The sequence below is a fragment of the Lampris incognitus genome, chromosome 18 (genome assembly GCF_029633865.1).
Source record: "Lampris incognitus isolate fLamInc1 chromosome 18, fLamInc1.hap2, whole genome shotgun sequence".
In the NCBI taxonomy this organism is placed as follows: domain Eukaryota; kingdom Metazoa; phylum Chordata; class Actinopteri; order Lampriformes; family Lampridae; genus Lampris; species Lampris incognitus.
In genome coordinates, this window is record NC_079228.1 from 8,384,597 (window position 1) to 8,409,741 (window position 25,145).

Consider the following 25,145-nt stretch of genomic DNA (forward strand, 5'->3'; position numbering starts at 1 on the left):
CCCCTGGTGAAACTCCTCACTGTCAGGTGAAAAGAAGCGGCTGGCGACTCCACATGTATTGGAGGAGGCATGTGGTCGTCTGCAGCCCTCCCCGGATCACCAGAGGGGGCGGAGCAGAGACCGGGGGCGGAGCAGAGACCGGGGGCGGAGCAGAGACCGGGGGCGGAGCAGCGACCGGGAAGAGTGGGGTGATTGGCCAAGTACAATTGGGGAGGGGAAAAAAAAAAAACATGACAGAGTCCCCCCCCCCCCCCTTCATAAAAGGAGTATATTTTCTGTCGCTACTCACTTGCTTACACCTCCACCTTTCCACCAACCCCTCCTCCTCCTCCTCCTCCTCCGATACACAACTCAGGCTGTGTATTCATATCTAACACCAACTCATCAGAAAGCCACACCATGAAAAAGCTCACGCACAAGTCTCGATCGGCAGCCGTGTGTGCGCGTGTGGTATCTGCGCCTGTCACCTTCTTTCACCACACTCTCGCTCCGAGGAAAACAAACCACGCAGACCAGTTCGGCGGCGCCTCCTCCTCCTCCTCCTCCCCCCCCCCTCCTCCCCTCGGGAGTGCTGGCAAACACAAGGCTGTCGCTGCTGCAGCCATCCCAACAGTAAACACTCGCTCCCTTCCCCTCCGACGCCCGACTCACGCCACACACTACTGACGAGGCCTGGCCGTCTCGCCTAAGCAAGGGCAAACGGCGGCGTAACAGCGGTACAATTACCCACCCATCTCACTCCCCGAGCCAACGCAGTCCATTCAGGCAACCCACACCCGCACAGGCTTACACAAAAACACACACACACACACACACACTGCCTCGGGTGTCAAAGCAAACAGCACCTGAACGCACACACACACACACAGTCAGCAGGCTCCTACCTGCAGTTGGGCGGCGGGTCCAAGGTGATCTCCGCCAGCTCCTTCTGGATCCTGAAACGGGAGGCAGAAATGGCGTCACAGTCATCCTCACAACTCGGGACGGCACAAAACACAAGGGCGGACACAAATATAAATCCTGCCCCGAAAAAAAAAAAAATAAATAAATAAAAATCGATCCGTAAAGCGCACACCCTGAATACCTCATTGATTTTCTAATGAGCTCCCGAGCGCTGTGATTGAGTGCGGCGATCATTCGGCGCGAGATCAGGCGCGGGCCGGATATGTCCGCCGCGTTTCACGCGCGAATTGATATTGACGTCAAGAGGTTCAACGCTGAGTAAGGAAATCATATCTGATATCGGGACAATTTTATTCCCCCCCCCCCCCCACTTTTCACCCCAGTTGTACTTGGCCGATTTACCCTATTTTCCAATCTGGCCCGGTCTCTTGCTCCACCCCCCCCTCTGCCGATCCGGGGAGGGGCTGCAGACTACCACATGCCTCCTCCCAGCCTCTTCTTTCCACCCGACAGTGAGGAGTTTCCCCAGGGGGGACGCAGCGCGTGGGAGGATCACGCTTCCCCCCCAACCCCCCCCCCCCGAACAGGCACCCTGACCGGCCGGAGGAGGCGCTAGTGCAGCGACCAGGACACATACCTACATGCGGCTCCCCACCATCAGACACGGCCGATTGTAACTGTAGGGACCCCTGACCAAGCCGGAGGCAACACGGGGATTCGAACCGGCGAGTCCCGTGTGGGTAGCCAACGGAATAGACCGTCGCCTACCCACACGGGACCACAAAAATGTCGTCGCCAATTTGATTCCTATCCCGTCCCCCCTCATCGCTCCATCCTTCCCCTTCTCCCCTTTTGCCACTGCTAGTTGTTGCCCCTTCCACAAAGGAGACATAAAGTAGTCAGCGGAGGGGTCGGATTTCTCTCCGGTAAGTGTTCATTACACAGCTATGCCAATGATTTGCTTAAAGGAATCCGGCAGCCAGGTGCTATATTTTACTCAGCCGTAAACGCTGCAGCTACTCAGCCTTGCGGCCGGCCATTTCTTTACAAGTTCCTCTCACTTTGTCTCCGCCGCTGATGCAACCGCTACGCCGGCGGCGTGATCTCAACAGATTCTCAGAGACGCCGTGAATACAAAACCATTCCCTCTCATTGATCACGGCGTCTGTGCGCTCGGCTGTCTAGCAGATGGGTAATAAAGAGCTATTTACTCCCAGCCAGAGAGAGCAGGGGGCAAGATAAGCGGCCTTTTGGAGCCACGGGAAAGTGTTACTTCTCCTGTCTCCGTCTTCTGACTACCTTCGCCGGAAGATGCAGGGGAAGCGAATTTGTTTCGGATGCAGGGCCGAAGTTCGCCGGTGCTGTCCGTCACTGCCTGGCGCTAGTGTAACTGGTTATTTTCTTGCCCGGTGCGGGATTCGATACGGGGTGTACTGCACCACAAGGCGACATCACTAACCGCTCGGCTAAAGGGTCAGACCCGTTAGCTAGGGGCTAACGTGTCTTATTAGTAGTTTACAGTCGTCACCCTCTCCCGGAAGTGCGCCCTCGCGCTTTGTTCTTCCCGCGCTCCGAAGAGACTTCTGAGGATCTGCACACTTCCGGATCCCACCGCTGCCACCGATGTAACCGGTTATTTTCTTGCCCGGTGCAGGATTCGATACGGGGTGTACTGCACCACAAGGCGACATCACTAACCGCTCAGCTAAAGGGTCAGACCCGTTAGCTAGGGGCTAACGTGTCTTATTAGTAGTTTACAGTCGTCACCCTCTCCCGGAAGCGCGCCCTCGCGCTTTGTTCTTCCCGCGCTCCGAAGAGACTTCTGAGGATCTGCACACTTCCGGATCCCACCGCTGCCACCGATGTAACCGGTTATTTTCTTGCCCGGTGCGGGATTCGAGACGGGGTGTACTGCACCACAAGACGGCATCACTAACCACTCGGCTAAAGGGTCAGACCCGTTAGCTAGGGGCTAACATGTCTTATTAGTAGTTTACACTAGCTAGCTAAACTCCGGGGCACAGCCCAACACAGTTCAATAGTTCACTTCGTCTGAAAATGGCGAGGACACCGTCTTCCCTCTTCGGAAACCCATTTAATCCTTCTTCACAGCTGCACCAAAACGTTGACATAGGTCCAACATATCACAGTTCTTAGTAATAATATTTCCTTTCACTTGCGCGGAGCTCCCAATACCGTTCGCGCCACACAACAACAACAACTTCCTCATTCCCTCCTCCCTACCAACCAATCAGAGTCCGACCCCAGATTTTGCTCTTACAGCGGTAAACCCTTATTTACCAACAGAAGGGATGCCTCTAAGCCAGGCCTCAGCAGCACCACGCCACCAGCGCGGGGCTAAGCAAAACTTCGGGTGGTCCCTCTGTTCTTTCCGGCCGGTGGGCTTGCTGCCGTGGGGTCTTCCCCTCCCCAAACAGGGAACAGCCAAAGACGGCAAAAAAACCTGCCCCGTGTTCATATTAAGCACCTGGCGTATGACGGGACGGAGGGGGAGCTACTGTACACTACTCAATCGGGGCAGGAAAGAAAAAGAAAGATATATTTTCACAAAGGGCCCGGGATACAATCAGTGCCATTATGGAGTCGTTCCGAGCTTGACTGCGTGCTGTGTAATTTCATCCGAAATATTTCCTGAGGTGGCACATTTTGACGGGCGAAGCCGGGGAGCTGTTAGGGGGAAAATGGTGCAATGAACAAGGCCGGAGGTATCCGTGGGGGGAAAGAACCAATTACACCGCCAGTTCCTCTCACTCTTGCGTGAGCTCTTTCACCAAACACTTGTTTTTTTCCCCCCGCTAATATTCCACGGACCATTGGATTTGATAATCGTAATAACCATTGAGAGGCCTACAGCAACTACCTACCACACATTCCCCATGATGGAAAACAACGGCGTTACGCTGTGCATACAATAACCAGAGACTGATGGCAGCGGGAGATATGGAGACCAACAAAAACAAACGGAACAAAACTGACAGCGAGCAGCCTTCCCATGTTGGTTTAAGAAGCATACGGGACATGGGGGCACTATGGGCCTTTCCAAATGCGGGGGGGGGGGGGGGGAGGGGAGAAAAGAAAAGGAAGAGATTCGCTGCAGATCTAGCTACCTCTTGGCACTGGTAGACAGCTTGGCAGCAGTCTTGCTGGATATCTTAGCCTCCTTCTTCTTGGGCTGCGTCTGCTCGCGCTGCTCCTGGCCCTGCTGCTCCGGAGGGGCCACCTCTCTCTGCTCCGCGTCCGAGCTGCCCCCGCTGGTGTTGGGGCTGTCGTCCGGCCTCGGCTGCACCTCGCTGGACATGCTTGCTACGCTGGAAAGTGACACGTACATGTAATTTGGACACCTATATACACACACACACACGAGTGCACACAAACAGGTATGCAGGCAGGGACCAGCTGAGAGAATCCCTTGCTGCTCACGCCAGGCGACTCTCATCCGGGTCACCCAGAAAACCCCATTTTAACGTTGGAGTTTGGCTGATTTAGGGTCATGTGTTTTTTTGATGAGACGCTCCCCTTTGAGTAATGCATTTAAATCCATGGCAGGTTACCAGCTGGGGAAAATAAGCGCTTTTACTTTAAGAGGCAGTTTCAGTAGTCATCAGAAATCAGCCAAGTTGGACGTCCCGAGGGGGAAAAAGCCGTGGGGCTCGGTAATCGAAGCAACGTACAAGGTCACGTTTAGTAAATCCAATTGCGCATCGTTGTCCATGAACCTCAAGGGGAATGCCTCCGTTTGTGTTCGCAGCACAAGCGGCTAGTGTAAAAATGACTCATGATACAGACGAACGAGCGTGAGGGCATTTTACTGGGTGCCACGGAGCTGAAAGGAGTGTTAAATTGCGAGGAGATGTGAAAAGATTTTCCAATAACCATGGCAGCAGGTTTGGCGAGCTGACTTGGCATTCTGGGAAAACAACCCCGCATGCAGAGACGGAACAATCAACATTTAACTTTTTTTAATTGTTTTTTATGATGAACTAAGATAATGGGGTTAAATTGTGAGTAAAAATGAATCATACGGGAGTCGACTATGAAAATATTGTCCAAGATAATAACGTGTTAGTCATCGTATTTAGAATATGTGCATGCTGTGGTGATTGATATGTTCACCAGCTCAGCGAAATATATACTACATGCACATATAGAAAATCCAGGGATTGGAGTCAATTCTTTGAGACAGTACAAGCCTGTTTCATGCCATAAGCAATCATCAGCTGTCAATATGACTGACATATTATGTCAATCATAATAATCAACAATGATTGACAGCTGATTATTGCTTATGCCATGAAACAGGCTTGTACTCTCATAAAGAATTTACTTGAATCACTGGATTATATATATATCTATATATATATATATATAGATATATATATAGAGAGAGATATAGAGATATATATATATAGATATGTATACACATAGCTCCTTGTTTGTTCAGCACTTTCCCTACTGTTGAGTGTTACATATATATATATATATATATATATATATATATATATATATATATAAAATCCAGTGATTCAAGTAAATTCTTTATGAGAGTACAAGCCTGTTTCATGCCATAAGCCATCATCAGCTGTCAATATGACTGACATATTATGTCAATCATAATAATCAACAACGACTGACAGCTGATTATTGCTTATGCCATGAAACAGGCTTGTACTCTCATAAAGAATTTACTTGAATCACTGGATTTTTTATATATGTATACACATAGCTCCTTATTTGTTGAGCACTTTCCCTACTGTTGAGTGTTACATACATACATATACATGTATACATACATATATATATATACATGTATGTATGTATATGTATATAAAATCCAGTGATTCAAGTAAATTCTTTATGAGACAACACAAGCCTGTTTCACGCCATAAGCCATCATCAGCTGTCTATACATACATCCATACATCCATACATGTATGTATATATAAACAGGGGAAATTTGACAAATTTCTATTCAGAGTTCTTCAGTATCGCCAGTGTAATGGCTTGGAGTGTGTACGTATTTGCAGTTTGCTGGTGAAAATAAACGCCACGAGAGACAAACGAAGCGCTGGAAAAGTTGCTCGTCCCTTTGTTTTTCCACATCAGATGTGTCGCATGTCTGCTTCTTTTCTCCCCCCCCCCCCCACCTCCACACCCCCCCACCCTCCGTTTTGTTTGCGGAGCTGTCAAAACACACGAACCGTGTCCGTGCCTGCACACCACGACGCTCCTACAGAATCGCCCCTACTTCTAATTGAGGAGGCCTAAAATTTCACACCAACAGAGGTAACCGGAGAGCCCCCCCCACCACCCCCACCACCACCAGCGGGTCCCCTTGGCCAGATAGCCAGGATGTTACCGGACAAGCCGCACACATTAAACGACACGTATATCTCACCCATCTTCAGTCGAGCGCACCCGGTCGAGGAAAGTGTGGCGACCACGTCAAAATCCGCCCCCCCCGCCCCCCTTGCACAAAAGACACAAAAAAAAACCCCGACCCCCCCCCTCCCTCCCCTCCACCCCCTCATTGAACACGGCGCTCGCCGTGTGGGACGTTCGTAAACCGGCCCCCTTTTTCCTCGCCAGAGTTGGACATTGCGGCTAACGGATTTCGACTACCCACCTTGCCGAAAAAGGACGGTTCGAAGGGGACGGTCGAGCAAACGTGATGAAACTCCCGAAAGTGTAATCCGCGTAGCGCGCTCCGTCCGCGGGGGTATCTCTCTCTCTCTCTCTCTCTCTCTCTCTCTCTCCGTGTGTCTCTCCGCCTCTCCTTCCCCTTTCAGACTGGGAGAACCGTGGCGTGCCGAGCCGGACCGCCTCCGAGCGCGCGTTCGCACGAGTGCGCGCAAACGGTGTGCGCAGTCTTTCGATAACGTGGGGGACTACAAAGGAAGTGAGAGATGACTGACGTCTGGAACGCTCCGTCTGGCTTTGTACCGGGGGGCGGGGGGGGGTCGCCGCTCGTGCGGCCTCGCTCCACAGACGTGCGCTCGTTTTATTTGTTGTTGCAGTTATTCGAACGTTATCGCGGCGACAATGTTGCCGATGGTTCGAATGGCTGCGGCGGCGGCGTGTGCTGCGACGACCTCAAACACGCAGAACATTGTCACGCAAACTTGCGAGAGATTATTGCAGGCAGCCTAAATGTGGGCAAATTATCACCCGCTCAATAAATTAGCCTGACGTAATTTCTGCCCAAGTCTCTATTTTTAGATAAACAGCAATGCGCTGAAAAAAAAAACAATGAACGCGGCTATATTTATCCCGGAAATATATTAAAATATTCACACGCTTGGCTTCTTTAGAACACCGGTGCCAACGACGGAAATGTTCGGTTTCGGAAATGTTCTTCGTTCTAAGAACGTTGGGTTTTTCCGTCCACGCGGAACCATTAGCGGCGCGCCCGAGGTTTCCCCCGGACCGACAGCCCACTTCCTCCGGTGTGGCGTGCGCCGTTGAAAAGCAGCGCAGGGGAAACTGCGGGCTCCGGGTCGTCTTGCGCCAATACCCCCTTGCAAACTACAAGGGGTTCGGTCCGTTCACGGTAAACCAGTTTCACCCTTCTCAAAAAAATGGAGACTATCCTGGAGCAGCAGCGGCGCTATCACGAGGAGAAAGAGAGGCTGATGGACGCCAAGACAAAAGAAATGCTGCACAAGAAAACCACGGTGAGAGAGGCGCTCTAAGCTAGCGTTAGCGCGTTAGCTGCTTAAAGGACGGCGACGCGAGGCTGGTACCGCTGAGCCCGCTTTTAATTCTGACATTTCTTTTCGCCCTCTTTTCAACAGCTGCGTGAACAGATCAACTCCGACCACCGAACCAGAGCAATGCTGGACGTAAGCGACCAAAAAACAAGCTAGCGTTAGCTAGTGCCGGCTAACGCTGTAGCCAGGCTAGCTCTGTGCGCAGTGATGACGCCGTACACATGTTTGTTCTAATTACAGTGGTTCTCAACCCAGTCCTCAAGGACCCCCTATCCTGCATATTTTCTTTGCAACCCTGAATAGGTACCTGTTTGTAGTTATTCAACCAATCAGCAATTAATTTTGTCAGACGTTGCACACCTTGCATGATTAAGTGCTGCGAGATGATTGGTCGAGTAAGTACAAGCAGGGCTACCTATGCAGGGTTACAATGAAAATCTTCAGGATAGGGGGTCCTTGAGGACTGGGTTGAGATGTGTCTGGGCTAACTTAGCTGACTGGCCACCGTCAAGAGTAAAATGATGTTCCAGCATATTCAATAGGCATGGCTACACGTAAGCTACTGCTGCAGTGTCTGACAGTCTCCCCGTCCTGTTTTAGAGATACATGGAAGTGAGCGCCAATCTCAGAGACTCCTACGAGGACAAAGATGGGTAAGTTGAGAAGTGGTTTGGTTTCTTCTCTGTGTGCAGCTGTTTGGCAGGCGCACAGATTTCCACTCACATCTAGGTGTCTTGACTGCCTTCCATACATCGCCATCTAATAAGCTGACTTGCTTCGTTTCTGGACGTTTCAGTTCCCCCCTCGCTTAAGATGATATATTCCTACCTGTGATCATTTTTCAATTGATTAGTTATTTGGAAATTTCACCCCAGATCAAACGTATTTCATTGACTCCTTCCTGAACTTTGGTTGCACAAGCACGAACTCGGCGACAAGCCACAACAGTTTTATTTTTTTTATTTCACTAAAGCAGTTACATGGCAGCTGTTAGTTAACGCTTATTATGGCAAGAGTATGGAGATTTCAGTTAGAAATTTGAGTAAATGGTGCATTACTGACGTTTTTTTGGTCATGTATTACGTTGTTTTGTTTTTTTCTAAAAAAAACAACAAACTATTCAAACCTACCTTTAATTTACACGTGTGCATGCATGTTATCACAACTAATGTCATGTGAAGCATATTACCGTAACAAATATGTTTCCCAAAAACAGAATGAGGAAGGATGAACTCAGTGCCATCTCAGGACCAAATGAATTTGCAGAATTCTACAACAGACTGAAACAAATTAAGGAGTTTCACAGGAAGCACCCAAATGAGGTTGTTAGCTCTAACTGTTAAAACCTTTGTTTTTCTTTGTTAAGAGTAATCCTATTGTGTGCTTTATGCAATTGTTAAAAGTGATGCATATTTTTTTCCTACAGATATGTGTACCAATGTCGGTGGAATTTGAGGAGTTGATGAAGGCGAGAGACAACCCCAGTGAGGAGGCTCAAAGTAAGATATAACTCGTTAAATGGGCAAATGACAGTATTTCTTCTCTGTTCTGAGGCCTTGTATAAACATACTATCTGAATAAAATTGCTCTCATTTCATAGACCTTGTGGAGTTTACTGATGAAGAAGGATACGGGCGCTACCTTGATCTCCATGACTGCTACTTGAAATTCATCAATTTGAAGGGAGCAGAGGTACCAACACTTTAATCTGCCTGCTTCATGTATCACTCAGCACAGTTGATCTAGACATCATGTCTCTCTCTGTGCTCTATGTCTCACAGAAAATGGAGTATATCACTTACCTGTCTTCATTTGACCAGCTGTTTGACATCTCTAAGGACAGGAAGAATGCAGAATACAAAAGGTAAGTGCGTTGTGTAAATTCCCCTCTACAAGTTTGACAGTTGAGTCCTTGACTAGCTGTTATTTGAAAACATAAGCCACCATCAGGTCAAGACATGAAAATTAGCCTGTTTTGAATTTGTTGTGGTCAAGTTTTCTGTGAACTATTATGGTCAACTATTTTCATCAATCTCACAGTTTAATTTACAGGGCTTACTCCAAGTCCGTCACCATATTTAAATTAGATTAATTAAAGCCGCATTCGTTAAGATTTTGTTTGCTTTTTGTTCAACATGTTGACATCACTGGTGAAATTGGTTATTTCACTGGTGTTTGACTACTCCAACTCTTAGAGGAAGCTAAATCCCAGAGTTATCAGTGCTGTTGTGGCAGCGCCTTTCCTATGTCGGAACAACAACAACAAAAAAACAGGTTGAAACTTTGTTTTAGCTATTGATATTGTAGTATGCACCGATCAGCCAAAACATTAAAACCAACTGCGTAATATTGTGTAGGTCCCCCTCGTCCCATCAAAACAGCTCTGACTCATCGAGGCATGAACTCCACAAGACCTCTGAAGTTGTCGTCTGGTATCTGGCACCAAGACATTAGCAGCAGATCCTTTAAGTCATGTAAGTTGCAAGGTGGAGCCTCCATGGATCTGACTTGTTTTTTCAGCACATTCCACAGATACTCGATTGGATTGAGATCTGGGGAATTTGGAGGCCAAGGCAACACCTTGAACTCTTTGTCATGTTCCTCAAACTATTTCTGAACAATGTGTGCAGTGTGGCAGGGTGCATTATCCTGCTGAAAAAGGCCACTGCTATCAGGGAATACCGTTGGCGTGAAGGGGTGTACTTGGTCTGCAACAGTGTTTATGTAGGTGGTACCTGTCAAAGTAACATCCACATACATGCCAGGACCTAAGGTTTCCCATCAGAACATTGCCCAGAGCATCATCATACTGCCTCTACTGGCTTGCCTTCTCCCTGTAGTTCATCCTGGTGTCATCTCTTCCCCAGGCAAAAAAACGTACAGGCACCCGGCCGTCCACAACGTATAAGAAAATGTGATTCATCAGACCAGGTCACCTTCTTCCGTTGCTCCATGGTCCAGTTCAGATGCTCACATGCCCATTGTCGGTGCTTTCCGCAGTGGACAGGGGTCATCATGGGCACTCTGAGCAGCATGCTGCGATGCACTGTGTTCTGACACTTGTCTATCATAGTCAGCATTAACATTTTCAGCAATTTGAGCTACAGTAGCTCTTCTGTGGTATTGGACCAGACAGACTAGCCTTCCCTCCCCACACGCATCAATCACCGGTTCCCCTTCCTTGGACCAATTTTGGTAGGTACTTGCCACTGCAGTCCAGGAACACCCCACAAGACCTGCCATAGTGGAGATGCTCTCACTCGGTTGTCTACCGTCACAATTTTGCCCTTGTCAAAGTCACTCAGATCCTTACACTTGCCCATTTTTCCTGCTTCCAACACATCAATTTCAACAGCTGACTGTTCACCTGCTGCCTAATGCATCCCACCCCTTGACAGGTGCCATTGTAATGAGATAATGTTATTCACTTACCTGTCAGTGGTTTTAATGTTTTGGCTGATCGGTGAGGAGTGGAGAAGAAGTTTACTGGTACCAATTTTCAAGAATAAGGGTGATGTGCAGAGCTGTAGCAACTACATGTATTAGGTTAATCAGCCACAGCATGAAGATATGGGAAAGAGTAGTGGAAGCTAGGTTAAGAGGCGATGATCAGTGAGCAGCAGTATGGTTACATGCCACAAAACAGCGCTACAGATGTGATGTTTGCTTTGAAAATGTTGATGGGGAAGTATAGAGAAGGCCAGAAGGAGGTACGTTGTGTCTTTGTGGATTTAGAGAAAGCATATGACAGGGTGCAGAGAGAGGACGTGTGGTATTGTATGAGGATGTGGATTGTGGATTGGCTTCTACAGCCATCTGAAAACCCACAAGTAGACAACCCAACGGAGAGGACAGTCATACCCACTTGGCAGTAGGAATGACAGATGGGTTCAAGGTGGAGGTGGGATTACATCAAGGACCAGCTCTGAGCCCTTTCTTGTTTGCAATGGTGATGGACAGGTTGATGGATGAGATTAGGCAGGAGTCTCCGTGGACTATGATGTTCGCGGATGACATTGTGATCTGTAGTGAGAGTAGGGAGCAGGTTGAGGAGAGCCTGGAGAGGTGGAGGTAGGCACTGGAGGGAAGAGGAATGAAATTCAGTAGGAGCAAGACGGAATACAAATGTGTGAACGAGAGGAAGGACAGTGGAATGGTGAGGATGCAAGGAATAGAGGTGACAAAGGTGGATGAGTTTAAATATTTGGGTCAACTTTTCAAAGTAACAGGGAGTGTGGACGAGCGTGCAGGCAGGGTGGAGAAGAGTGTTAGGAGGGATTTGTGACAGAAGGGTACCAGCAAGAGTTAAAGGGAAGGTTTACAAAATGGTAGTGAGACCAGCTATGTTATATGGTTTGGAGACGGTAGCACTGATGAAAAGACAGGAGGTGGAGCTGGAGGTGGCAGAGCGGAAGATGCTAAGATTTTCGATGGGAGTGACTAGGGGTGGGAATTAGGCACCTCACGATTGGATTCCGATTCAGGGGGCTACGATGCGATTATGAAATGATTATTGATGCATCAACATTTTTGATTTCTATACATAATTTATTTTTTCTCGCTGTGTGACTCCTTGCTACTTTTAAGACATGGCATATTTGTAATGAGCCATCATCATTTGATCCAACAATGATCCAACAGCTTTTATGCGAAAACAACACAGAATTGTGCACCGGCTCTCATACAAAACTTACGCTTTCTGTGGAATATGCGGTAAAACAATAAATAATGGAGAAGATACGAATAATAGGCCACAATGAAATCATGAAAGCGCAACACAGCAAATGTGCTTAGCCGGTGATGCTGGGATGTGTAAGTGTTTGTGTAAGAACAGGAGTGGGTCTACATGCTCTGCTGTGCAGTAACTATATCCCTGCACGTGAGACACGAGCTGCCAGTCATCGGTAATAAGGTGCGCAGTTACGGTAACATAAGATTCTGTAGCAATGGATGTCCATGCATCGCATGTTATTGCCATCCTACCCTCTTTCCTCGGTGATTCCATGACTCTGGTTTTGGTTTCGTTGTAGGGTGTGGGGTATCACTGTGTCGGTGAAAAAACATCGAGATGGGGTGTTGTAGCTCGGCTCCAGAGTGTGCAGCGTAGCATGAAAGCCCTGGTTCTCAGTGACTGAGTAGGGGTGCAGATCGTTGGTAGTAAAAGTTGCGATCGACTTTTTGATTCGCTTCGCCCGTTCCGGGTTCGGTGGAAGCTTTGATATCACTTGTTCAACTGTTCTCTGGTTGGCAGCAACTACAACCGGCTGTTTTTCCTCCAACTCCGGGTGGAAACGGGAAATATGGTTCCTCGTGTTTGTTGTGCTCCCAAAATATTTGATTTTAGCTAGACACAACTTGCATACAGTGTGGCTCTTGTCCAGGTCTCTTTTCCCTTTAACTTCATAGAAGACTATATATGCTGGCTTTTAAGCCAGAGGGCGCCTGTCGGATTGTATCCAACTTCGGTTGCTCGCGCTCAGCCATCCTCAGCAAAACTGAAGAAGTAGGCTAGCTTAGAACGTAAACACGACGCGTTATGTTTCACTATCCAGCTGGTTCAGCGGCAGCCGTACGGGAATGTACAGCCCAGTTAGGAATTGAGCTTTAAATTTCCGATTATTGAGTTTTCTGCATCGAGACATCCTCTTTTATGAGAGAATCTCGATGCATCGAAGAATCGATTTCCCCCCCCCCCCCACCCCAGGAATGAAGAAGGAGGACAGGATTAGGAACAAGTATATTATGTGGAGCTGCCAGGCAAGAGGAAAAGAGGAAGGCAAAGAGGAGGTTGATGGGTGTGGTGAGGGAGGACATGCAGGTGGCTGGCGTGACAGAGAAAGATGCAGAGGACAGGAAGAGATGGAGACGGGTGATCCACCGTGGTGACTCCTAATGGGAGCTGCCGAAAGCAGTTGTAATAGTAGTTGTAGTAGTGCAGGTGTATGTTGGTAACGCTCTTCTACGACTACGGCCTGCCATATCCGACAGACACAACGGTGCTTTTACTTCAAATTCGTCGTTACACTTCATGTTCCTCTGCATGTAACTGCAGGGGTAAAGTCTTAAAACACCATGTTCCCTAGAGAAAAGACAGTAACTATTAAGCTAAACACTAGGATTTGATATTAACAGCCTGCCCCTGAATTTCAGTTACTGCCTCATGTTTGGTACAGTTTCATGCTCTTAATTAAACGTGACACGAGTTGCAAGTCTCATGTGGTGTCTCTGCTTGCAGGTACTTGGAGATGCTATTGGATTACCTCCAGGATTACACGGATCGTGTCAAACCTCTGTTGGACCAGAACGAGCTCTACGGCAAGGTTCTGGTAGACTTTGAGAAGAAGTGGGAGAATGGGACGTTCCCTGGTTGGCCTGTAAGTGCTCACTGCAGACACCGCATACGATTGTGTTTGAGGTGATCTGGTCATTGTCTCAGGTCTAATTTTGACTTGATGTATGTGTTTCTGTGGACTCTAGAAAGAGACAAGTAGTGCTTTGACACACGCTGGGGCTCATTTGGACCTCTCCGCCTTTTCTTCTTGGGAAGTAAGACGTTTCAGTGTTCTCATTCCTAAGCTGAGCAGTGTTTATTGGTACATTACATTCCTCTCTATTTCTTTTTTTCAACTGGTCATTCTCTTTCACAGGAATTGGCCTCCTTAGGTCTGGACAGATTGAAGTCTGCCCTCATGGCATTGGGACTAAAGTGTGGAGGGTGAGCATTTGTTTTAACATGGCAATAACATCCAGGAATAACACTGCAGTACATCATCGTTAGGGCTGTCACAATTATTACATAATCTCCTGATTGCCATTATTTGACCTGCCCGTGGTCATTTTGCGTAATGGTTAGAATCGTTTCCATTCGTTTGTATTAAAACAGCTGGGGGAAACTAACAGAAATGTCATCTTTCCACCATGTCTGTGAATGTCGTTTTCCACCGTTTGTTGTTTGACTGGAGCGCTTTTAATGACGTCATCTTGTTGTAACCCTGGCACATGAGTGGTGAATTAGCAGCAACAAACTGTTTGTCTTGAGATGCTTACTCTATAATATTCTATAATATTTGACGACTGCATTTTGATGAGCATCTGTTGACATTAACATCATGGACATCGTTGCAAAGCCAAACACCACGGCACCGCTGTGGGCACATGTTGGTTTTAAGCCAAATGAAAAAAGGAGAACCTTTTTAACTTGGAGGAGGCGGTTTGTTGGATTTGCAGCAAAAAAGGTGGCGGTCAAAAGCGCTAACACCACAAATTTAAAAAAACCATCTACTGCTCCACCACCCCACCCAATTTGCCAAACTTGGAAAGACAGCCACCACCAGCCACCGCAGTTCCATCCTGGCAATTGGCTGTTCTGGAAGCTTTCGGACGAGTGTCTAAATATAAACGTGACAGAAGCAGATGGTGCACGGTGACAGACAGTGTAACGTGGTATACAGCCAAAGCAATGCAGCCATTCAATACAGTTGAACAACCAGCATTTAAAGAAATGATGCGAAAGTTTGACAGGCAGTACAAGTTACCAGGAAAAACACGTGTCTCCAAAACTTCAATCCAGTCAGGTGAAAAGAAGTGGCTGGTGACTCCACATGTATCAGGGGAGGCATGTGGTAGTCTGCAGCCCTCCCCGGACTGGCAACAGGGATGGAACAGCGACCAGGACGGCTCAGAAAATAGGGTAATTGGCCAAGTACAATTGGGGAGAAAAGGGGGTGGAAGCAAAAAAAAGACAAATCGTTAATCGTGATTAATGATTTAACTGCTGTTAATCAGTTGTTTAATTAATAACAATTAACTATTTAATTGTCATTAATTAATTGTCATTGATTGTATGACAATTAATCATCAACTAAAGTGTCATAATCGTGACAGCCCTGATCATGTTGTGGAGCTCAAGGCAGAGGGGAATGGATATGTGTCATGCACATCGAGCAGTTGAACACAAAGGCAAAACCTGTGTGTGCGTGTGTGTGTGTTTGTTTGACAGAACTCTTGAGGAAAGGGCGCAGAGGCTTTTCAGTACCAAAGGGAAGTCACTGGAATCTCTGGACCCCTCGCTGTTTGCCAAGAACCCCAAGTCCAAAGGACCCAAAAAGTAATTGCTTTTAAGATAAGTTTCCTCGTGCCGGAGTCTGCTTGTGATAGTGTTCACTGCATAACTCATAACAATGTCCACCACTCAAATCTGCAGAGACACAGAGCGTAACAAGGAAATTGCCTTCCTGGAGGCTCAGGTCTACGAATATGTGGAGATCCTGGGGGTAAGTGAGTTCAGGCAGCTGTTACAGTTGAATCATATAGGTTTGAATATGGGAAGAAAGTGCCCCTTGCCCCTGGGGGGACAAAATATTGGCATATATACCATCTAGGTCATCTATATTTTAGAGGTATTGCCCTATGAGCTTAAGATGATGGGTATTTTTGATGGTGTATCATGTTTTAGAATCCTCCCACATGGCCCATGCAGTGCTGTCGGTGTCCGTGTGGGGTAGTAGCTGTGTCAGGCTGAACTTGAAGTTGACATTGCAGGAGCAGAGGCAGCTGACCCATGAGAATGTGCAACGGAAGCAGGCCAGGACTGGAGAGGAGCGTGAGGAAGAGGAGGAGGAGCAGCTCAGCGAGAGTGAAAGTGAGGACGAGGACAACGAGATCATTTACAACCCCAAGAACCTGCCCCTCGGCTGGGACGGCAAGGTGAGGCGCTCGCCTTTGTGAATTTTGTTCGCTCGTCTGAAATGAAATAACATGCCTGCTTACCAATTTTTCGTTTCCCTCCAGCCAATACCGTATTGGCTGTATAAACTCCACGGGCTAAACATCAACTACAACTGTGAGATCTGTGGAAACTACACCTACAGGGGACCAAAAGCCTTTCAGAGGCACTTTGCGGTATGTTTTCAGAGGAATTATTTAGGAATTCGGCAACTCGTCTGATGGGTTTCCTTTCGGTTTTCTTACATGATGGAGTTAGCTGAGCGGTTTTGATCGCATTATAGTAAAAGTCCTTTTCCTGTCTTTGTCTCCTCGCCAGGAGTGGCGACATGCTCACGGCATGCGTTGTCTAGGTATACCGAACACTGCCCACTTCGCCAATGTCACCCAGATTGAGGATGCCGTTTCCCGTAAGTATTTTCATTATGAACTGGACATACGCAAGAAAAGGAATGATAGTTAGATTGTACAAGTTCATTGGGGTTGTACCTTGGGGGGGGAAGTTAGTTTTTACTTGTCTATTCTGTATTAAGAGATTGTTACTGATTCTATCTCAGTGTGGGCAAAGCTGAAGTCCCAGAAGGCATCCGAGCGGTGGCAACCGGACACAGAGGTCAGTCCAGACTCAACGACAGATCGGTTCTAACTGGCGTAGGGGCTTTTCACAGCGTGACATTTAACACCATCGATACTGATCGTAGACCGTTCTCTGTTCTCTTATCCAGGAGGAGTACGAGGACTCCAGTGGAAATGTGGTCAACAAGAAGACCTATGAAGATCTGAAAAGACAAGGCTTGCTGTAGATTCGGGGGGCGGGGGGAGTCAACCGTCACACAAGCCATGAAAGTTGTTAAGAGCTTACTTTGAAAATGTTCTATATATTTGTAATCTTGACCTAGCCATGTAGCATTTTATGTGTACGTAGTCGTGTTTTTTAGACTACCTGCCGTCTCCTCTCACCCCGCTGATAAGTTCATAATGGGGAAGTCATTGATCATTAAAATAAACACCAGTACTTTGTCACCGTTGTTTGTCTTTAGCTTGTGTCATTGCACCAGCTGTATGCCGGCTCCTGCTTTGCTGAAAACAGACATTTTAATGAGGCATGTCAGCTGTCTGTTCAGCGTGTATGTGTGGGTGTGTGCGATAGTTTTCCTAACTGTCACCAGGAAAGGTGGTTCTTTTCCAAGAAATACCCGAGGCTGGAGCAGGGAGCGTACAAAGGTAAGCATACTTTTTCAGATGGTTTTCATACAAGACAGTTTATGGTTGGGGTTTTATGATGGGGGGGGGCACTTGAGTATTGAGTTTACACGTTGAATACAGGGTTTGTCTGCGTCAACTAGGTTTGCAAACTTGCTTTTGCTTGGATTCTTCATTGCCACACAGGGCCCTACTATTTTTTCCCGTCCATCTCTAATCCAGACCTCTTATGCAGACCTCTTATCCTGCTCTGAGGGTCGCGGGGATGCTGGAGCCTATCCCAACAGTCATTGGGCGGCAGGTGGGGAGACGCCCTGGACAGGCTGCCAGACCATCACAGGGCACTTTTTTTTTTTCTCCCAAATTGTATTTGGCCAACTACCCCACTCTTCTGAGCCGTCCCGGTCTCTGCTCCACCCCCCTCTGCCGATCCGGGGAGGGTTGCAGAGTACCACATGCCTCCTCCCATACATGTGGAGTCACCGGCCCCTTCTTTTCACCGGACAGTGAGGCGTTTCACCAAGGGGATGTAGCGTGTGGGAGGATCACACTATTCCCCCCAGTTGCCCCTCCCCCCCCGAAGAGGTGCCCTGACCGACCAGAGGAGGCGCTAGTGCAGCGACCAGGACACATACCCACATCCGGCTTCCCACCCGCAGACACGGCCAATTGTGTCTGTAGGGATGCCCGACCAAGCCAGGGGTAACACTGGGATTCGAACCGGCGATCTCCGTGTTGGTAGGCAACGGAATAGATTGCTACGCTACCCAGACGTATACTTTTTTTTTTTTTTTTTTTACAATTTAGTGAACCATTTATCAGTTAAACTAAATGTGAAATATCAAATTGAACCTTATTGCAGTTTTTCCACATTGGTTATTTGTATACATGCAGAACACGTGTTGTCCAGTATGACAGAGTCAAGTTAACACTTGTAGTCGGTTACAACGGCAGTAGTTTGTCCATGTTGAAATCCTGTCATCGTAACGTGTTATTTCGTCAGTGTTTATATCGCCTTCATAAATAATGGTATGCATACGATTATCTCCTTGTGCTTGTTAAAAGAGGGACTCGCCTAGCCGGATACTGACTCACAGGAGCGATGGGATTTCCCCTCCAGCCAGGAGTTAACCATCTCATCTGCAGGCCGGCAGAGATGCTTGCAGGGTTAAGTATCATCTTGCTGGCTCGGGCCACGTGCCCTCTTGAGAGATGAGCATCAAATCTGCTGTTTGTTCCACTGGTGTCTCCAGACAGCGATTTCCCCAGACACCGGTGTCTCCAGACGCGGGTTCGTAGCGAGATGATTCATGACGGGTTTAGGTCTCACGGTAGCTGGCCAGCATTGTTGCTCACCAGACAACGAGCTCCCAGATGAGATGGCAAGCTGGTTACCTGTGCCTCCGGTCTCGGCTAGTTGTTCTTTTAAAAGATGCCTAACATAAGAGGTACCATCACTGCTCATTTTTACGAAATTTTAATTAATATTTGGATACGTCTGTTGTCGTTTTGGAGTGGAAAGACTAATTGATTTATAATTTTGAAGGTGAATTTGGACTATTATCTCTAAAGGGGGAAGCGTTGTGCTCGGTAAGCATAAAATATAACTTAATTAGGTTGTACAACAATCAGCAGCCCGTTGAATTAATTAGGTTTGATGACATGATTTTAAAGTGGAAAATGAACGCTAATTCATTTTGTTTTATTTTGGTGCTATTTCACACATCTAATGGCAACGGGGAGGTAATTCATGAACTTAAACAAAGCTTGTGTTACTAAACACTAAAGCACGTGAGCATTAGTGATGGCTAAAGGGAGATAAACCCGATTTGTTCATCCACAGAACTGTTCCGAGACATTCGAATCCCCGTGTTGCCTCCAGCTTGGTCGGGCGTCCCTACAGACACAAATGGCCGTGTCTGCGGGTGGGAAGCCGGATGTGGGTATGTGTCCTGGTCGCTGCACTAGCGCCTCCTCTGGTCGGTTGGGACGTCTGTTTGGGGGGGGGCGGATAGCGTGATCCTCCCACGTGCTGTGTCCCCCTGGTGAAACTCCTCACTATCAGGTGAAAAGAAGCGGCTGGCAACTCCACATATTGGAGGAGACATGGTAGTCTGCAGCCCTCCCCTGATCGGCAGGGGGTGGAGCAGCGAGTGGAGTAATTGGCCAAGTACAATTGGGGGGGGGGGGGTCCAAAAAGAAAGAACTGCCCCAAGACCAGTAACTCAGGAGACGGAAGATGACTTGAGGACCCCGGCCTCGACTTCTTCGAGTCCAGTGATCAGCAAAAATATGTCACAAACACGACCAGAACAGAAGCTGAAGTCCGTCCCACAACAAAGAAGAAGCTTGTGAGCAAAATGTACCGGGAGATGTAAAAACAGGAGACTATAGAAAGACGACCATCTCACCTGTGGTTGACACCAGAATCTATACAAAAATGACCCCTGCCAAAAAATGTCTCTTCAGTCAAGAAATGCGAGGTTGACCGTTTCCAGATTGATAAACCGCATATTCTCCACAATTCACAGTGTGTGGGGAAACTCCTCTGAGAACACTCAGACCTTGACAGCTCTCCACACTCCTGCTGGACCCCATGTGGAAGCCAGAGAAACTGCTAGTTACGTAGAACCGAGCCGGCCTACTCGTCCTTCTTTTCAGGTTCACACAGAGAGACTCCATACAAAGAATCCCAATGAGCTTGTCTTCCTCAAGGCCGTGACTGAAGAGCAACAACCACACAAACATCTCAACACCTCACTGACCGACCAAGTATACAAACCATCCATCCATCCAGATCCAAACCACTTATCCTGCTCAGGGTCGCAGGATGCTGGAGCCTATCTCAGCAGTCACTGGGCGGCAGGCAGGGAGACACCCTGGACAGGCCGCCAGACCATCACACAGGGCCAACACACACATTCACACCTAGGGATAATTTAATACGGTCGATTCACCTGCCCTACAGGTCTTTGGACTGTGGGAGGAAACCGAAGCACCTGGAGGAAACCCACGCAGACACGGGGAGAACATGCAAACTCCACACAGAGGACGACCCGGGACGACCTCCAAGGTTGGACTACCACGGGGGTCGAACCCAGAACCTTCTTGCTGTGAGGCGACTGCGCTAACCACTGTGCCACCATGTATACAAACCAGCAACATGTCTTTTGGACCCTGGGACATGCTGAGAAAGCAAGGGTGACCACTCTCAGAGGAACCTCCTGACCAGTCCGGCAAATACACAACAGGCTTTAAAGGTAAAAGATGCAATAAAAATTGCTTTAAGTTTTTGAACCTTTATGGACTATATTGGTTAGCTAGTATAGTTTGTTCGCTTTCAGTCATAAACCTTGCTGAGGGACCACCACAAGTGCGGCACCTTCAAATTCCACAGTGTCCGGTGGCGTAAGTACCGGGACAAAGCACATTTGCTTTAGTGAGGTGTAAGTGTCCTCTGGTTTCAGTGAGGATGCAGACCTTAAAGCAAACTCTATACTGTAGACTTATTTGGTCTTTACACACAAGTGGAGTCCTGCGAGACCTTCAGCTGCATCAGCATCATGTGTTATAAACGTATAATAGAAAGTGGTGGCACGCTGGCGCAGTGGTTAGCATGGTCGCCTCACAGCAAGAAGGTCCTGGGTTCGAGCCCCAGGGTAGTCCAACCTTGGTAGGTCATCCCGGGTCGTCCTCTGTGTGGAGTTTGCATGTTCTCCCCGTGTCTGCGTGGGTTTCCTCTGGGTCAGATGAATCGGCCATACCAGTGGCGGCTGGTGCTAAAACATTTTTTGGGGGGGGGTTGCAATGTACCTTGGCGCAGCACACCTGACAGCTGCTTTAATGTCCACACAGAGTTATTAAGAAGGACGGTGTAGCCTATAGATCTTATCAGGGTTCATAGATGGTGGATGATTGACAGGTGAGACGAGGCATCGTGGTGGGTGTGAACATGATTGACAGCCACGAGAACTGTCCAATCACATTAGATCAAAAAACATTAAAACAATACCAATTCAATGCCAGTAAAAGTGGGAGTGTCTGGGGAGACACAGAACTGCGCCCCCTGGAAAATCTGAAGAAACCAATCAGACAGCAGCCTCAGGTCACCTGCTCGCCACAGGTTTGAGGGCTTACATAAGGTATCGTTTGGCCGGCGCCCCTCACCCAGGAAGTATATGTATTCAGACAGAAACCAACCAAATACCATTTGAACCAATATTTAATGCTGCTGACAGGCGCTGACAGACTGAAAACACTTTTATTTCATCATTATTTGCATCATACAACTACATTATATTTAACATGCTTAACCTTGTGCTGTGTTCAAAAGCTGTTTCTGTCCCGTGTGTTCACGGGTCAATTTTGAACTCTCAGTCAAAAATACTCAAAAACAACTATCATCCAATATTGTTTTTGCTACATCATAACTAACTTATTATGCAATCATAGCCATACAATCCTGTTGTAATTTTATTCTATGGCCCCAAGACACATTACACCACATATTTTTAAGTTAAAAATGGGATTAAATTCACTCATTATATTCCCTATAGTGAAGACAGTGGATAATTATGTTATCTGACTATAATAGGCTAATATTATAATACAATTTCTGGAAAAAAAGCTTTTAGAACTTTATATTATTAACTATAGTAACCTCTGTGGTGTTACGGGTCAAAATTGACCCATACAGATTTATATTACAAAAAGGTAAAAAAAAAAAAAAGCTTTTTCATTAAAACACAACTTTATTTGACTCAAAATAGCAGATTAAAATTGAACACAAACATGAACTAGGGTGTTTCTGTGTATCCAGTGTGTGTGTGTGTGTGTGTGTGTGTGTGTGTGTGTGTGTGTGTGTGTGTGTGTGTATTCACATGCATGAATCACAGTATGCAGTCGTTTGCGTGTGCTCCCTACAGATGTATTTTTTACAAGTGTGGCAAGTCGTGCTGGTTTTTCTGTCCTTGTTGGAAGGGCAGGACTGGCACCTCTTTCTCTTGCTGCCACTGGCGTCCTCTGGCTCAGTCCTGGTGGAGGTTGCTGATGTGGCTGCAGCCTGCAGCTCTCTCACCAAGTTGGCAGAGCCAGGAGTTCGGGGAACCGACTGTCGTTGTTCCATGTGGGGATTCACCAGAGCTCTCCCCGGCTCCTGAAGAAAGACCCTCCTCTTGTTGAACTTGCCTTTGTTCCACCCGGGATTTATTTCAGTCCACACCACAAACACATTGTAGGCTGAGCCATCAAGAATGTTATAAAAGACAGCCAATGGCCACCGGGCCGTCTTCCTTTGGCAAGTGTACGTGCCAGTGACATTGTCGAGGTTGTCGACTCCGCCTTTGTTCCTGTTGTAGTCCAGGATAATGTTTGTCTTTTTGTCCTCCCTACTGCTCACGGCAGCATTCTTGTGGAGAGTGGACATCATGACGACATTTTCCTTATCTTTGGACAGTATGACACCGTTGTGGTGGTCTCCGTAAATGCACTTCGAGGAGAGAGGGGCTCTGTGCTTTGTGTCTAGCAGTGCAGAAGGAAGCTCAGGTTTATTCTTCCTGACTGTTCCTACCATGGTCAGTTTTTTCTTCAGCAGTTCTTGGCCGAGGGCATAAGATGTGAAGAAGTTCTCACAGGTGATGTTGTGCCCTCATGTCCAGCACCACCCGCATGCCTTGATTTTTCTCTGCCACTCCACTTGCAGATTTTCCGGTGTATACTTGCATGTTCCATGCATAGCTGGTCCTGGCATCGCATGCTGCCCAGATTTTAATCCCGTATTTCCCAGGTTTGCTGGGGATATACTGCCTGAAGGGCCAGCGGCCTCTTAACGGGACTAGCCGCTCATCTACAGTGACCTCTGGCCCTGGATTGTAGACGCATGGCAAGCGTTCCACCCACTTGACCCAAACCTCCCTAATGGGAGCAAGTTTGTCATGAGCACGGCGAGCAACTTTGGTTTCCCGATTGTCAAAGCGAATGACTCTTGACAAGACATGGAAGGTCTGAAGTGACATGGTCGCACGAAAAATACTCCGGCCTGTCTCAGCATCCCATAGGCTAGCAGTAGCCTCATTATTGGATCTGTAAGACAAGGCAACACAAGGCAGGTTTATTTGTATGCCACAGTTCAACAACAAGGACAAAAGAAACACATTATAAAAGGACATTTGAGTTCATAAGAGAATAAAATTACAATGCAGAATACACACCTGTACATGCCAGCAAGAAGCAACAGCCCGAAGTGAGCATCCAGATGGGTTTTGTCTATTTCCTTCCAACTGTTGCCAGACACTCTTTTCCCTTCCAGGTTCGTCAAATCAATCAAGGTAGTCTGGATAGACTGTGGTATGAACAGCTCAAATGTTGTCTTTCTATCTTGGACATGTGACACTGCAAATCTAGTGGGCCCCAGGGATCATTCTGATGATGTTCTGAGCTTGTGCTCGGCCTTTGGTTTCATAAGAGATCTTGGACCATGCCATCTTGCCATTCCTTGACACGAAGACCTCCTGTTGTTCTCCCTCATCCAGGCCTACTTCCTCGTCAGATGTGTCTTCATCATGTTCAGGCACATACTCCACATCATCTTCATCCTCAGACACATCTTCTTCAATTTCAGCCTGATCTCTCTCCCCCAAAGCCTGATCTCCCTCCTCAGAGATGTGATCAAGAGCCTCACGAGCAGTGAAAAATCTTTTGCTCGTTGTGAAATCGACAGATCCTGCTGAATGAAACTCAAATACAACTTGGCAGAGATATTTATAGATGTTCATGCGAGACAATCTGTGCAATGTTGTTCATGCCACGCCCCCCACAACATGACCAAAGCCTACACTGTACTGCGAGAAAACACTTGTTCCCGTGGAGGAAGGGGGGTGTGTTCAGGTTCAAGTTGAATTTCAGTGTCAGTGTCCATATTCTGTGAGAAAGGCTGAGTTCCCGTGGGGGGAGGGGTGCCAGAGGGATTGGGAGTACAGGTGCATACTGCGAGAAAATAATTGTTCCCGTGGAGGAAGGGGGTGGGGGTGGGGTGTCTAAAGTCAAAGATGAATCTTGATTGAGCCAAGTTTGACCCGGAGTTACCCACAACATTTCAACGCACTGCTGGGTCTCCCCAGACCCGAACACCAAATGATGCACTTTTTTTGTAGAGACCTTCAGAATTGGCTAAAATGGTCCAAATCAGTTTTGTAGTGTTTATTTAGCTGTTGTGGAGGATATAATGATGCCTTGTTCCAATAAAAAAAATAGACGGTGGTTATTATATAATTTTAACTTGAAATGGGTCACGGCAGACCCGAACACAACATTTAAGTAGATTTTCATCTCTTGATTACTGAAGGGGGCGGTGCCTCAGTGCTCTGTACTGGGCCATACTAAATTGTCCCTAGATGTGTGTGTGTGTGTGTGTGTGTGTGTGTGTGTGTGTGTGTGTGTGTGTGTGTGGGTGGGTGGTGGTGGAGGCCCTGTGATGGCCTGGCGGCCTGTCCAGGTGTCTCCCCGCCTGCCGCCCAATGACTGCCGGGATAGGCTCCAGCATTCCCGCAACCCTGAGAGCGGGATAAGTGGTTTGGCTAATGGACGGAT

The 25,145-nt window shown here is 47.6% G+C and overlaps 2 protein-coding genes and 1 pseudogene across 2 annotated transcripts in view; 1 reads left to right on the forward strand and 2 right to left on the reverse strand.

The window, feature by feature from the left end:
* LOC130129170 (ubiquitin-conjugating enzyme E2 E2-like) overlaps positions 1–6,833 on the reverse strand; it is a 70,464-nt gene extending 63,631 nt beyond the window's left edge. The window contains exons 1-3 of the mRNA XM_056298980.1: positions 6,548–6,833; positions 4,032–4,232; positions 885–935 (exon numbers count right to left, since the gene is read on the reverse strand). Coding sequence (XP_056154955.1) covers positions 885–935; positions 4,032–4,222 — 242 coding nt within the window. The 5' untranslated portion in view covers positions 4,223–4,232; positions 6,548–6,833. The remainder of the gene's footprint in view (positions 1–884; positions 936–4,031; positions 4,233–6,547) is intronic.
* A 62-nt stretch (positions 6,834–6,895) lies between these two features.
* On the forward strand, positions 6,896–17,375 carry sf3a3 (splicing factor 3a, subunit 3). The gene is made up of 17 exons (XM_056298979.1): positions 6,896–7,595; positions 7,716–7,763; positions 8,232–8,284; positions 8,848–8,953; positions 9,058–9,130; positions 9,232–9,323; positions 9,413–9,495; positions 13,867–14,005; positions 14,109–14,177; positions 14,279–14,346; positions 15,631–15,738; positions 15,835–15,904; positions 16,173–16,337; positions 16,422–16,532; positions 16,675–16,765; positions 16,913–16,968; positions 17,081–17,375. The coding sequence occupies exons 1-17, from the start codon at positions 7,500–7,502 to the stop codon at positions 17,156–17,158; spliced, it is 1,506 nt and encodes a 501-aa protein (XP_056154954.1). The 5' UTR covers positions 6,896–7,499; the 3' UTR covers positions 17,159–17,375.
* Positions 17,376–22,434: 5,059 nt separating this feature from the next.
* Positions 22,435–24,331, reverse strand: LOC130128305 (piggyBac transposable element-derived protein 4-like; annotated as a pseudogene).
* Between the last annotated feature and the right edge of the window lie 814 nt (positions 24,332–25,145).

Excerpts from the sequence above, each read along its gene's own strand:
- sf3a3 (XM_056298979.1), top strand. The coding sequence starts at position 7,500 with ATGGAGACTATCCTGGAGCAGCAGCGGCGCTATCACGAGGAGAAAGAG. Across the intron at positions 7,764-8,231 it reads GAACCAGAGCAATGCTGGAC|AGATACATGGAAGTGAGCGC; the intron begins GTAAGCGACCAA and ends GTCCTGTTTTAG. Across the intron at positions 16,338-16,421 it reads CCCTCGGCTGGGACGGCAAG|CCAATACCGTATTGGCTGTA; the intron begins GTGAGGCGCTCG and ends GTTTCCCTCCAG.